General features: G+C 28.6%; 2 protein-coding genes across 2 annotated transcripts in view; both read right to left on the bottom strand.

The window, feature by feature from the left end:
• Positions 1-1,583: 1,583 nt before the first annotated feature.
• Positions 1,584-3,345, bottom strand: LOC107883264. The gene is made up of 3 exons (XM_016802928.1): positions 2,599-3,345; positions 2,160-2,309; positions 1,584-2,087 (listed from the first exon to the last, which is right to left on the bottom strand). The coding sequence occupies exons 1-3, from the start codon at positions 3,343-3,345 to the stop codon at positions 1,584-1,586; spliced, it is 1,401 nt and encodes a 466-aa protein (XP_016658417.1).
• An 8,671-nt stretch (positions 3,346-12,016) lies between these two features.
• The window catches only part of LOC107883263, a 2,675-nt gene continuing 699 nt past the window's right edge, over positions 12,017-13,992 (bottom strand). The window contains exons 2-7 of the mRNA XM_029485112.1: positions 12,986-13,080; positions 12,846-12,908; positions 12,710-12,772; positions 12,534-12,607; positions 12,376-12,441; positions 12,017-12,037 (exon numbers count right to left, since the gene is read on the bottom strand). Of these exons, the coding sequence (XP_029340972.1) occupies positions 12,017-12,037; positions 12,376-12,441; positions 12,534-12,607; positions 12,710-12,772; positions 12,846-12,908; positions 12,986-13,080 (382 nt within the window). The remainder of the gene's footprint in view (positions 12,038-12,375; positions 12,442-12,533; positions 12,608-12,709; positions 12,773-12,845; positions 12,909-12,985; positions 13,081-13,992) is intronic.

A 13,992-nucleotide genomic window follows, 5' to 3' on the forward strand; every position in this document is an offset into this window, starting at 1 on the left:
CCTGTGGGTCTTATTAAAAAACCAGAATTATGATAACTCTATTATTTCAGCAGATATCGCAATGGGCAAGTCTCACAGATAACGTGATAAAACCCTATACCAAGAATCAATAACCAGTGCCACATTATGTAACCATGATGGTAAATAATTGTAAAATTTATTTTTATACTTAATAGCTGATATTCAGCTGCTGAAGGTGGGAGTGGAGATTAGATAGGAAGTTCCAAATGTCCAATTTGTGTGACCATTGTACTCATTACTTATTATCGATTATGACCGTTATGAGTATCGTTAAGTTGAGATTTAATTTTATTTTGACTTCTGGTTTTTACTGTTGGGTTTGATAAATTTCCCAGTCGCAGTAAATTGAACGAATATTTGAACGCAAATAAGTCGCTAACGGATTACTCAAATTAAATACTGTAAACGTAAAATCAATTTTTTTCAATATGTTTATAAATTGGCTATTTTTAAATTTTTAAAAAAATTTAAAATCAAATTTAAATTTTTTTATTTTCTGTACAAAGAAATAAAAATAAAAAAGTTTATATTATACGTATAGTGTAAAAGTCTATTGAATATATAAAAAAAAAAAAATGAAAAAATATTGGTTAGAATACAAGTTATTGCAATAGTCAGTTCATCGTGAAACACCCTGTATAATGTAAAAACAACATTTGTATCATCTAAACTAAAAACATTAACTGACAAATTATTTAAACGTTCAAATATTTTAATTTGTGTGACAGGTGTCGGATAATTGATACAGTGAAAATTTAATTCACTTTTCTTTTCAAGCATTTTAAAATATTGGTAATTAAATCGACTTTTATTTGATTGATTATTATACTTAGATAAAATCGCATATTTAAAACATTTTTCATCATTGTTTTTTGCATTTATAACAGCTTTCTTATTACGTATTGAGTCAGGTAAAATTAATTAACTAGATCCGGTTAAAGGATTTACAATATTAATCCTTAACTGTAAAGCCGGGATGCGTATTTCCCATAGACATATTAATAAATGGACTGCGTCTCCCACACACCCCGCCTATGTCACCGTGAGACCAACATTATTAGAAAGAAATCAAAGATATTAAACATGAATGTGAAAGAGATAGAGCATAGCTTAAGAAAATCATAGAGCAAAAAATTAGATATCATGGAATGACAAGCAAAATTTGGAGGTGATAACACAATAATTTGTCTATGGATGAACATGATAATAATATAAATGTTAAATATTAATATTACTATATATATGTTACGCCGAATTTGTGAAATTTCCGATTACATGAAATCGGCAGAAAAATTGCCGATTTCATGAAATGAGCAACGCTGTTGCAGAAAACGTGAAATCGGGAAATTTTTCTGCCGATTTCATGAAATCCGCAAGACCATAATAAAAAAATTATAATATATAATTCAATATAAATTAATGTGTTATATTTATGTTCTTACATAAAACACTTTAAACATAATAAAATCTAATTGTAATAATAAATTATGTGTACAAAAAATTTAAAAAAAAATAATCGAAAGTTATGAAATTATATTAATTTTTTAGTTATATATTTATATTTACCTATACATTTTGACAACTACGGCCGGGATGGCACGCCGAATTACGCACATCATGTCATTTTTTTTGCATGTGCACTTTTTTGATGTGCAATTCGTACGGCAGGTACAACGTCGATATCCTTGTCCGGTTCCTACTGACCCTAATCGAACGAGTTCCCGTAAAGTATATTCATTTAAATTTTGAACGTCTGCAGTTGTTAGGGAACAGTACTTTGTAGCAGCCAAACTGTTCCGCTCCAGCCATGTGCTCAGAATCCCTTCTTTTGTCGCAATACGAAATTTGCCATCATTTTCTTCTATTATAACTGAAAGAAGGTTGGCTGCATCTCCTCGCCCTCGATCCACCGACGGAATTGGCACAAGAACATTGTCACCAACTTTTAAGGGAGGGAGGATGCCTTTTCCCCTGGTTACCATCCTGTCCGCTTGAGATTTTAAATTTTGTGCTGCAATTTTGCGTCGTGTTAGAGCTGGATGATCGAAAATTACCTCTTCAGTGTTCTATATAATTAAAATTATATTATAATTAAAAAATAATTAATACCTAATTAATTAAAAAAAAAACCGATTTACTTCGTCGGTGTCACTTTCAATCTCCAAAATGTTTCGTGTGGTCTTTATCAAATTATCAAGTTGCTGTACTCCATTTTCGGGCGTAACATGTAGCGAGCACGCAGTATTGATTTCTAGTAGTTCTTCATGCGTACCCTCTAAATCATTTGTCTATAAAAGTTATTTAATTAATTAATTAATTAAATAATTAAATTATTAATTATCATATTGTACGAGTATACCATTGTTATAATTATAATATATTCTATACAACGTTTATAAATATGATGATAAGTATTAAATTAATAAAATTAAAACCAATTAAATTTATTAGTCGAAAACGCACTTACCCCACCTAATCATACATATTATAAAAGATTTTTGAATTATTATTAGGTAAATGTTAAATTAAAATTGGTTAAATAAAAAATACAATTCCTACAATCTTAATTTTACTCACTTCAATATTGAGTACTTCCGCGTCTTCATCGTTCCGATATTCCGGAATGGTATGAGTAGATATTGTAGTAGGTGGATCAAAAAGCATGTCCAACATATCCTCTTCTAGCGTTCCTGTCATTATATTGTCCAATAATTCTCGAGGTACTTTTGTTGCCAGTCCCATTCGTGGTTTTTGACCAAAAACTGCTTCATACGGAGTCATCTTTATGGCTTCGTGGTATGTGGTATTAACGCCCCATTGTACAAAGGCGAGGCCGTAACTCCACGCGGCAGTTTTGTTGTCTCGCATCCACGCCACCAGTGAATCCTTCAGCGTACAATTGCCTCTTTCTACAGATCCTTGGCTTTGTGGATAACGTGGCCGACCGTTTACTAGTATTAAATCGGGCCATAATGACGCTAATTCTGTTATAATACCGGCAGTAAATTCGCGACCATTATCGGACTGCAGAACATGAGGGGCACCAAACGTCAAAAATATGTGTAGCAGTTCTTTCGCCACTTCCGAAGCCTTTTTACACTTCAGAGGCCGGAAAAATGAAAACTTTGTCAAGTGTTCTTTGTAATGAAGAATAAATTTAAAATCTCCATCGGGTAAACTTTGAAAGTCGACAAGGTCCACTTGCCCACGTTCATTTAAAAAAGAAGATAAAATAGGCCGCACAACAACGCCTCGCGTACTTATTTTTTTTGATTTTTCCACACACCTTTCACAATTAGCGATATAAGTTTTTACATCAGCCATAGTAATATTAGAGTGATGCTCCATTATTTTTTTTGTGTGTTTTTGTCTCACCTTTATGTCCACTGGCCACATGCATGTCACGGATAATACTATGGAAACTGTCGACTACTGCCATAATACGTTGATCGCGTTTCCGTCGCACTCGTCGGACGCCAGCTACCTCGATTAAATCAAATTTCTCACGGACGTGATAATACCGCCTATCTTTATTTACAGAAACGTCATCAGTTAAAATTTTTACAGCTTCGGCATCTCGTTCTGCTGTCCATTTAGAGTCCATAGTTAATAAATTTAATAATTAATATTATTATTTATTATTAATTATTATCTTATATTTGATTAATTATTGCAACTAATAAACGCACTTTTCGAACCGTCACACACTGTTAACTATTTCAGCAGGCGAAACGAATAACTGAACGCTGAACATGTAGGTAGGGAATATTTGTCAAATTATTTTATCAAAGCAATAAAAATGTCTTAGTAACTAAGATAAAGCCACGCGGCACGCCAGTGGGGACCTAACCATCATAGCGTCTATCATCATAGGTAATAAAGATAATGATGTGGTAAAGCCAATGGGTTCAAATATTGGTTATTTATATTATATCTATCACTATTCGTAATAATTTATGTTCGTAATAATGTGATACCGAATTCATGAAATCGGCAGAAAAAAATATGCCTATTTCATGAAATCGGTAAATTTTAATTGCGGATTTCATGTAATCGGCAATTTCATAAATACGGCGTAACATATATATTATATAAAATTTAAAATATTATACTCCATGATATGTAATTTGTTCTTTTATGACCGTCTTAAGTTGTATGCTATTTCTTTCTAACAATGTTGGTATACGAACCTCTCTTTCTACGATCAGTCCATTTATTAATATGTCTATGGTATTTCCTGACCCTAGCGCGATTCAGTGCAGAGGGCGGAGCCTGTACGACTGAAATTAATCTTACAAAACACTCCGCACTGAATCGACATAGGGTTCGTAATGTGAGAACATTTTAGAATTACCTATTTACAAATGTATTGTTCTAACTAATATAATTTTATAAATAATAAAATAATAATAAATCAAAATATGTTGTGTTAATTATATGCATACATGTTATATAGTTATAATAATAATTAAATTGATCAACCTTTTTAGAATAAAAATAGTAATAATATAAACTTATATCTACCATTTTTATGTTACCTAAATAATGATATCATGTATAAAATGTTATAAAAAAGTACATAATAAATACATCGGTCTTAGTTCTAAGTTCTAACTATTATAATTTTATAAATAATAAAATAATAATAAATCAAATACTATAGGGAGTGAATTACCATGGTCAATAACAAATAATACGTTAAAAAAATATAAAACAAATTATAATATTTTAATGCGATTTTGCATTTGGTTTGTTAGCTGAAATGTTCGACCCAATTCTTCTTTTAATTTTGCTGGCTTTGGCTTTGTTTTCAATTTTGATGGCTGATGGTCGACCAGCTTGAATTCGACGTGATCCTCTTGTTAAACCAGATCTTTCTTTCCTTCGAGAAATTGCTGTGGGTTGAACGTGAATACTTTTTTGAACATTGGTTTTCTTTATTAAATTTGTAGCAGAAACATCTTTGTTTGTACATAATAATTGAATTATAGTCAAAATTATTTTTTAAGCGTGATACTTCAGAATCATAAATAGAATCCATATTTGATTCTTCGTTAACCTCTACGTTCATCCATGAACAACTTGGTTGATAATCAGATGTTGATAAATGTGATCTATTTCCAATGTTTTTTTTTGATAGCATAATTTTCAATTTCACCTTCAATATCTTTTATATTTTCTTGATACATATCAGCAAAAAATGACTTCTCTATGTGATTTCCTAATGCAATGAAAGCTAAATTACTTCTATCATTATAAGATAAATTTGGCGCCCGCGCCGTAGAAATATTAGAGAACTTTTCATGGACCGCACAAAGGTGTTTGCAAAAAGCACCACCTTGACCATCAATACATTCGCACATATTAATGTCTGCAAACACACTATATAACACTTCATTGTCAGTAGATAATTGAACATTAAACTCATTATTATTAATTTTATTGACATTTAAATTTTTAGCTTTAGAAAGAAATTTTAAGTAACATAACTTGGTTTTTGTTACACGTTTGTTTGCAAATTCGATCAAACGAGTTTTGTGATATCTTTCAAACGTTGTACAAATAAAGTCGACTAGAGCACACATATTAAAAGCTTTGCATCTTTCAAAAACTACATCTTTGAAAGTTTTAATTGAAGCCTCTACTATATTATTTGTGTTATTCCTTCTGGTTATTAGTGTTGAACGAAAACATAAACACCATTCTCGATTACTTAGCCATAATTTCCTATAATATTCTTGGAAATTCGTATACTTCTGTACAATTTCGTCTTTATTTAATTTTTCATTCTCTAAAACACAATTAACTTCGTTGGAAGAATACAAAACATGCCAAAACAAATTTATCAAATGTTTACGATCATTTGGATTTATGTTATTTTTACTACTCCATAGCCATCGCCATACTGCTTGGAGGATATGAAATGTGCATAACAGTAAAGTTGAATTTGGATAACATAATTTCAAAGCCTTTCTTTCCGCCACACTATCATCCGTCATAAAAACTGCAGGCTCACTTTGTCAACCAAATCCAGATGAACCTATTAGTTCTTTTAGAACTTTGAAAGCAGACAGATAGTTCTCTTCGCTTTGGTTGGTATGAAAAACGATGCCTAAAGGTATACCTCCCACCTTAGAACAACCAAAAGAGAATGTTACGACTGTGTTTGTCTGATCAACGGATCCACAAGAGTCGACAAAAACAATATCCTTTGCAAAATCCATTGAATGGGATCTCCTCATTATTGGTGTAATTACGACCACTACTTTACTATCTTCATCTATTTTTATTTCAATCCCTTGAGATTATTCGTAGCTTTTGATTTTATTTTTAAGTACTTCGTACATATTATGTGAAATAGTTCTACCTCCAAAATGAAATTTTCTAGAAAAATAAAAAAAAATGTTTCTACTTTACAGTCTACTATACAGCAGAGTGGTAATTTACTTTTAGATTTCTGTATTAAGTTATTTATAGGCAGTTGAAAATTTCGATTTTTTTATGTATTTTTTTTTTGAAATACAATAATAATAAAAAAATTTGTTTGCCCAAAAAATATCAAAAATTAAATACAGTTTTTTATAAGTTGTGTACTGAAAGTTTAAGTTTTACGAAATATGTCAAAATTTATTAAAAACGTTAATACAAGGTTATCCATAAATTTTAAAATAACGAATTTAGATATTTGTTATTATTCAAAAAGTATAACTTGAAGATGACTTGAACATTTTTCGAGTGGTTTAGTCTGGCATTTTCTTTACAAAATATTTCACTTATTTTTCAGCTATTTATAGGCATTTGAAATATTCATTTTTTAAGATTTTTTTTATAAATGTTGATAAAAATAATAAATAAAAAAATACGGTAAAGCTCAAAAGCGCAAATTGAATTTGAGCTTTTGTACCTTAGTAGTGGTATAAAAGCGTAAAAATAAATTGTATTAGGTACCTGATATAATATTGAATCTGTTACACTATAGGTTTCATTTTAAAATTATTAATTAATAAATTAAATTAAATAAGTATACAACATAGAATTTTTATAATTATTCAAAAATACAACAGTGATCGAGTTCAGATGAAGTTTAGTATTATTTTAGTTTAATTTGGTATTTAGTATTATCGAATTTTATCGTAACAAATTATGGTGACGGTTGATAATCATTTAAGATAACTAATATATAATATTACAGATACAATACCTATAGGTATAAACATATATCAAATGACTAACCTGTATAGATTATTATATTATGACTTTTGAGTTATTTTTAATTGAAACATGTTGGGATCATGCAGATATCAGAGTTTTCCGAAAATATTTTAGACAATTTTATTGAAAATGACAACAGTATCCACCGCACCTGTGGGCTGAACTACCTTCGAACGAGCAAAGGGTTACTAATTTTCCAGAATCATACCACCGTCGTCTGAAAGATCAATTATATAACCCTCAGGCTTCAAATTTAAAATTTAATATTAAGGTACTATTTATAATATTATACTAATTAAATACAATTAAATACAATTTTTTTTTCTAATGTAAATTCTTAATATTATAATGTATAAATTAAATTGATTATATTGTTTGTGATTATATTTTTAAGTGTTTTTATACTAATTAATACTTACTACTAATATGTAATTTAAATTTTTCAAATTAATTTTATAATCACGAATAGCATAGTATTAACTTTATGATTTTAATAAAACACACTTTTTTTTATAAAATTAATTTGTGCTTATGGATTACTAAAAAAGTAATTTTTTTTGCGCTTATGGGCTACAGTCAAACAAATATTATATCAATAATATATAGTAGCTTAGGTAGAACTTAACGCCATTCGTCATCCAACGTAATTGTCTGTAACTCGATATTGTGTTAACGAATTTATTAGATAGCGATCACTATCGACATATTCTAAAATGTATCGAATAAAGTTATCGACTAAGTGATTTAGTACTTGAGTTAGTACTGAGTTAGTATTTAGTACTTAATTAATAAAAACCAGCTACTGTATTTGCTATTAGTAAAGATGAAGAGAATATCCACTCAATTGTAAGTACTTATATTATTAATAGTTTATTAATTGCGTTTGCACAACATCAAAATGTATTTATTATATTTATTGTTTGTTTAAATTTTAATTATCATAGTGGATCTCAAAATGATAATGATATGAATGTAAAAAAGTCGAGACAAGGGAGGAGAATGACAAGCAGCTAATGTTCATGGTAGACTATATGGTACAAAACCCTCACGTGGCAACCGGTAAATTTTGTACCCTAAATGGTAGGGACAACTTAGCTGGGTCGTGTGATGATTTGGTGTCATCATTGAACAATCTACGTAACCCGGGTGTTAAAGAAAAAACGTAAAATCGTGGAAAGAGGTAAATTAGTTAATATATACATAGGTATAGTTAAAACTTAATCAACATTAATTATTAGCTAAATTATTATATACTACCTATACTTAAATAAAAATATTACTGAATAATAACATCTTTAAATTTTACTCTGTCAATCTAATGTTTAAAATTAAAACAGTTATTACCAAAAACAGATGATTAATTTTTAACCATATACAAATTTTATAAAAAACAAATAATGGATAAAACTTATATTGAATTCAGTTCTCACTGTAGGCCGTAAGGATTAAAATTATATTTTAATTATTATATCTAGTAGAATAAGAGTGATAAGGGTAATTATTTATTAATTTTATATAATTAAATATAAATATACATAATATTTTATAATACAAGGTATCCAATAAGGCAGACAATATTCATTCAAAATATAATTACTAAGGTATCAACTTGGTTTTAAATATATAAATGCTAAAAGTACATTCATTGTAACTTTTTAATTACTTATATTTATATAATAAGCACTTCCCCAAAAGGGTATCCCATAACTTATGATGGATTGAATCAAACTTACAAGTCATACTTCTTAATTTAGGTAATAAAATATTACTGAAAATGTAAAAAAAATATTTACCTACACTACTGTTGATTCCATTTTAAATTTTCATCTATAAATTACCTAAATATTGAACATAACTCAAACATTATTTTGTCTAGAAATTAAATTATTACACATACCTAATTTATACTTGGACATATCAGTATACAATTTGTTAATACTAAAATACAAATAACAAGATTGTTGTAGAGAGTTATTATTTAACCACTGATTAACTAAAACTAAACCAATGTCGGCTTTATCATAGTGTTTATCAATGGATTTATTATTATAAAGTAAAACAGTATCATCCGCAAAGCAAATCATTACCATCAAAGTTTAAATTTAACAACCCATTTATATGAATTCAAAATAAAACTGTACCTTGTGGAACGCCAAAAGTATTTTTGAATTCTTTACTAAAACTACTATCTATTCTAACCACTGGAAAAAAGCAATATATTTTAAGGACATGTTTAAAGTTTTTATTGTTTATTTTATTTGTTTAGTCTTGGAGAGATTTAAAGACAAAAGTCTCTAAAAAGGCATCCAATCTTAGACATGCCAAAAGATTAACAGGAAATAAAACCATCGAGCTTCAAGAATTAAATGAGTTAGATAAGAAAGTCATGGGGATAATTGGTCACGAGTACATTGAGAGGACTGCATGTCCAGAATCATTTCCAGATGAATTGGTTTGTCATTTGATTTATTGTTTTTGAGTGTTCTTAAATCATCTATTATTTAAAAATTATGCAGGCTAGAGGTAATACCCACTATTTAATGGATATACATTAAATATAATATCTGGATATCCATAATATCTACTGGATATACATGGATATCTTTAAAACATATTCTAGATATCCAAATGGCCATTTTTTTCCAATACTATGGATATCCATTAAAAATATTATATAATATCCATCATAATACACTTTTAGATATCTACTGATGTCCATTAGATATAATATTGTACCTTGGACAATATCCATCAGTTATCCAAGGTTTGAATACTCTCACTAATCATAAATATATATCTAGAGTAAAACCTCTAAATACCGCAGACACTCTTGGTTGCACAATTTTATCCACTAATTGGAGGTGTTTGCTATTTAAAGGGCTAATCATATGAGGAAATATATCGACGTTTCTGAAAAAATGTCTGGTATTGAGAGGTTTCACTATAGAATTGTTATAATTATAATAAAGGTTATACTATACTATACAGCTTTACTTTGGTTGACCCAGGAAAATAAATTTATACCTTAAGGCTTAAAACAAATAATGTAATAAAGCGAAATAGTAATCAAAAGTAAAATAAGTTTTTTTTTTTTTTTTATATATTTAAATTTTTATTGTTATATTTTGTTTAAAAGTACACATGATAGTATTCTGCTAGCTCTTATTCAGTGCATCATCTTCCATATTTTGGTCAAGGCTTATTTTTTCTGTTGACTTTAAGCTAAACAAAAAAAAAAAAAATAGTGTTGAAATAATAATAATAATAGAGGGAATTGAGTCACTCATAGAAAGTTAATGTTATTGGTAACCAAAAATCTACAGATTAAAAAAACTTAAAGAAAAAAATAAGATTTATATATATATAAAAACTACTAAGTCAAATAAAAATGTAAGACTTTTATTACACTTATTTTAAAGTTTAATAATATATGTGGGGGGGACGAGGTGGCCGAGCGGTCAACGCGTCGGCTGCGGTGCTCGCAGTCACGGGTTCGATCCCCGGTCACTGTGTGGCATTTTTCTCCGGGCAAGTCACGGTGTCCGGAGAACAAGTGCCGCCATCCCCCACACCGGGGCATGGCAGATACCTACGGGTGCCCCATTCAAAAATTCTGCCAAAATACACGTAACACACCCCTACCGTCAAAAACCTACTGTTCCACCCCTCCTCCCAATGGCCTAAGTTGCCGCGGGATAATTAATAAAAAAAAAAAAAAAAAAAAATAAATGTGGTTATTACTTATGAGTTAACCACCACACCTATATATCTTTTGTTCTAGTATAACTACTTATAAATTGTAAGCTTATAGCTATTATAATTAAAAACATTGAGAAATTCCAAACAAATATAATTTTGATTTCTCTTGCCTATTTCACACTAGTTTTCTAAAAATAACTGCCATAAAAACAGCAGTTTTAAATTTATAAATAAATTATAAAAAAACATTTTTTTTTGGAATAAGTACTTCATAAAACAAACAAATAAATATTATACATTCTTAGTTTATTGTATAGTTAAATATTTTTTTTAGTATAGTTAGTAGTATACTAAGTAGTATAGTTATAGTTTAGTATAGTAAATTTTATTTTTCGTTCATACCTATTTTAGTTTCTTTGATAAGCATGTCGTAACCAATTTTTGATTGAGTTCACAATATCTATTTCTGTACAGTTATTGATTCTTTTCAGTGCTACTTCTAAAAAAAGCAATTTTATTAATTAAAATGTGCAAAAATGAATATCTGATACATCCAGTTTACTATTATTTAAAACATATGTTATTAATAAATGTCTATATATAAGAAATTAATTATATAAACACAATTTATACTCGTATATTACCTATTATTATTTTAGGAAGTATCATAGTAGATAAAACTTTTTTTCCTTTTCCTCCCATCCAACTGTAACACATAGCTAATTTATCAGCGTATATTTTTTTTAAAATATACTTAGTAGCTTCATCAGTCTTTGAACCGCCCATCTTAGACAGAGCTGTTAACTATAATAAAAATAATAACATTAAAATAATAATTATTCTAATAAGAATACATAAATTATCAGTTTCAAAAACTCAATTAATACCATGTTAGACTTATAAATGTCATCATTTTTTAGTTTTATTTCAACATTTTGTAAATCCTGTTCATATTGAAGAGTAAAATTTTCCAAAACATTGGCATCATATATATCAACGTTTGTATTTTGAAGTGAAGGATAATTCAACGCAGAAAGTTTTTCATCTAATTTAAATAAATGAAGTTTTATATGTGAAAGTTGCCTTAATACGCGGTCTTGAAAATCTAAAACAAGTAACAAGTTCAAAATGTATATTTAAATATACAATTAATTCATATATTATTGTAGTGTAATAATAGTTAATCAAGCCTTATGAACAATTTGCAATATTTACAATAAATTATATGTGAACAGTTCATGTAGGTATACATAATGTAGATTATAGATTGTTTGAAGGTAAAAAGTAAGAGAATATGCACATTAAAAAAGGGTAAACATTACATTTTCCCATTAGTAGAAAGGCATAATAATTACTCGCGTTTTTTTCCTTTTTGAAATAGATTATATTATATTATTTAGATTTTATTCTTATATTATTAAAGTATAATTATTATATTCTTACTTGAGTTAGTTTGACGACCACTGCCGGAAGGTTTATTAATATAGTTTGGACTTGGACGTGAATGTTCTAAAATATAATATATAGGTATTTGAATGTTATATAGAGATTTAATTTTTTATATTTATCGAATTATTATACAATTTTTATTATTCTAATACCATAATATTACTTGAATTAGTTTCAGAATGGCCACTGGAAGGTTCATTATAACTTGTACTAGGACGGAAATGTTCTAAAATATTAAATTAAAATAATTTATATATACATATTATATAGATATTATTTTTATACTTATTGAAGTATATTATAATAATATATATTATGCGATCTTTACTTGAATCAGATTGATAAACATTTGACGGTTCTCTACTGTAGCTTAAACTTCGACGGGCATTTTCTAAAATGTTAAATATTATTTGTTATAGATTTTATTCTTAAATATTATTAGATTATAAATGTTATTTCTTTACTTGAATTTGTTTGAAGATGACTACTGGAAGGTTCATTATAGTTTGGACTTTGACGTGAATGTTCTAAATTATTAAATTTAAAAAAAAATATATAGATTTTATTTTTATATTTATTAAATTATATATTATGGGATATTTACTTGAATTAGATTGATAGTCACTTGAAGGTTCACTGTATATTGGACTTTGACCGGGCACCAGACACTTCGTACGCACTCTGTACACACCGACCGACCTGTGTTATGATGTGTATTTATGTATAGCACTCGACAGAAAGTGGACAGGGTCGCCGAGCAAAACCTGTGAGTGCTAGAGTGTGGTGGGTGTGTAAATGTGTGTATATATGTGTGTGTATGTGTGTTTGCTACAATTAAAATAATAATAAGAATAACACGATTTCTGAGGAATTAATATTGCTGTATAATAAATTGGTAGAAAAATAATATGGACAGCAACACAACAATATAAATATAAAATATAAACAACACGGCACTCTTGTGCCGACAATATAAAAAACAATGAATGATAATAATATATATGTAAAAACTCACAGATTGTCGGTGCTTGCTGGCCAGCCGCTACTACCTGTGCCTGTATAATTTGTAATAGGAACACAACAATAATAAGCAAATACGCCTTTACACGGATAATAATATAATAATACAAATGTGATTTTAATAATTACGATCGCACTCGTGACAGTATTATAACATAATAATATTTTAGTTCGACGATTTGCGACGCGGTATACATAAACAAAATAATAATAATAATAATAATAATAATAATAATAATGCAAACGGCTATTAAAGCCGGCGCTAACAATTTAATTTAATATTATAAAAAACAATAATGATATCCGGCTATTCGAGCCAGATCACGGTATATAAAACAATATAATTTTATATTTAAAACTTACAAGGCGATTCGCGCCTGCAACGCATAATATAATAAAAATGACGATTGCGCTGCTTTTGCGTTAACGGTAATTAACGGACTGCCGGCTTAGGCGGCTGTGGTAATTAAACATGGACCGGCTCGTCGTCGGCGGCCGTGCCGTTTTACGTAATAGATAACAATAATATAAATAATATACAATAATATAGTAGGTAAATATAATAATATGATAATTCAATACGACAATAAA

Source organism: Acyrthosiphon pisum, chromosome X (assembly GCF_005508785.2).
Source record: "Acyrthosiphon pisum isolate AL4f chromosome X, pea_aphid_22Mar2018_4r6ur, whole genome shotgun sequence".
Lineage (NCBI taxonomy): Eukaryota > Metazoa > Arthropoda > Insecta > Hemiptera > Aphididae > Acyrthosiphon > Acyrthosiphon pisum.

Bases quoted from the DNA above. Each gene is read 5' to 3' on its own strand.
- LOC107883264 (XM_016802928.1), bottom strand. From the start codon at position 3,345: ATGGCTGATGTAAAAACTTATATCGCTAATTGTGAAAGGTGTGTGGAA. The intron at 2,310-2,598 runs GTGAGTAAAATT...TAACTTTTATAG, and splicing joins CGGAAGTACTCAATATTGAA to ACAAATGATTTAGAGGGTAC. The intron at 2,088-2,159 runs GTAAATCGGTTT...TTAATTATATAG, and splicing joins TTGAAAGTGACACCGACGAA to AACACTGAAGAGGTAATTTT.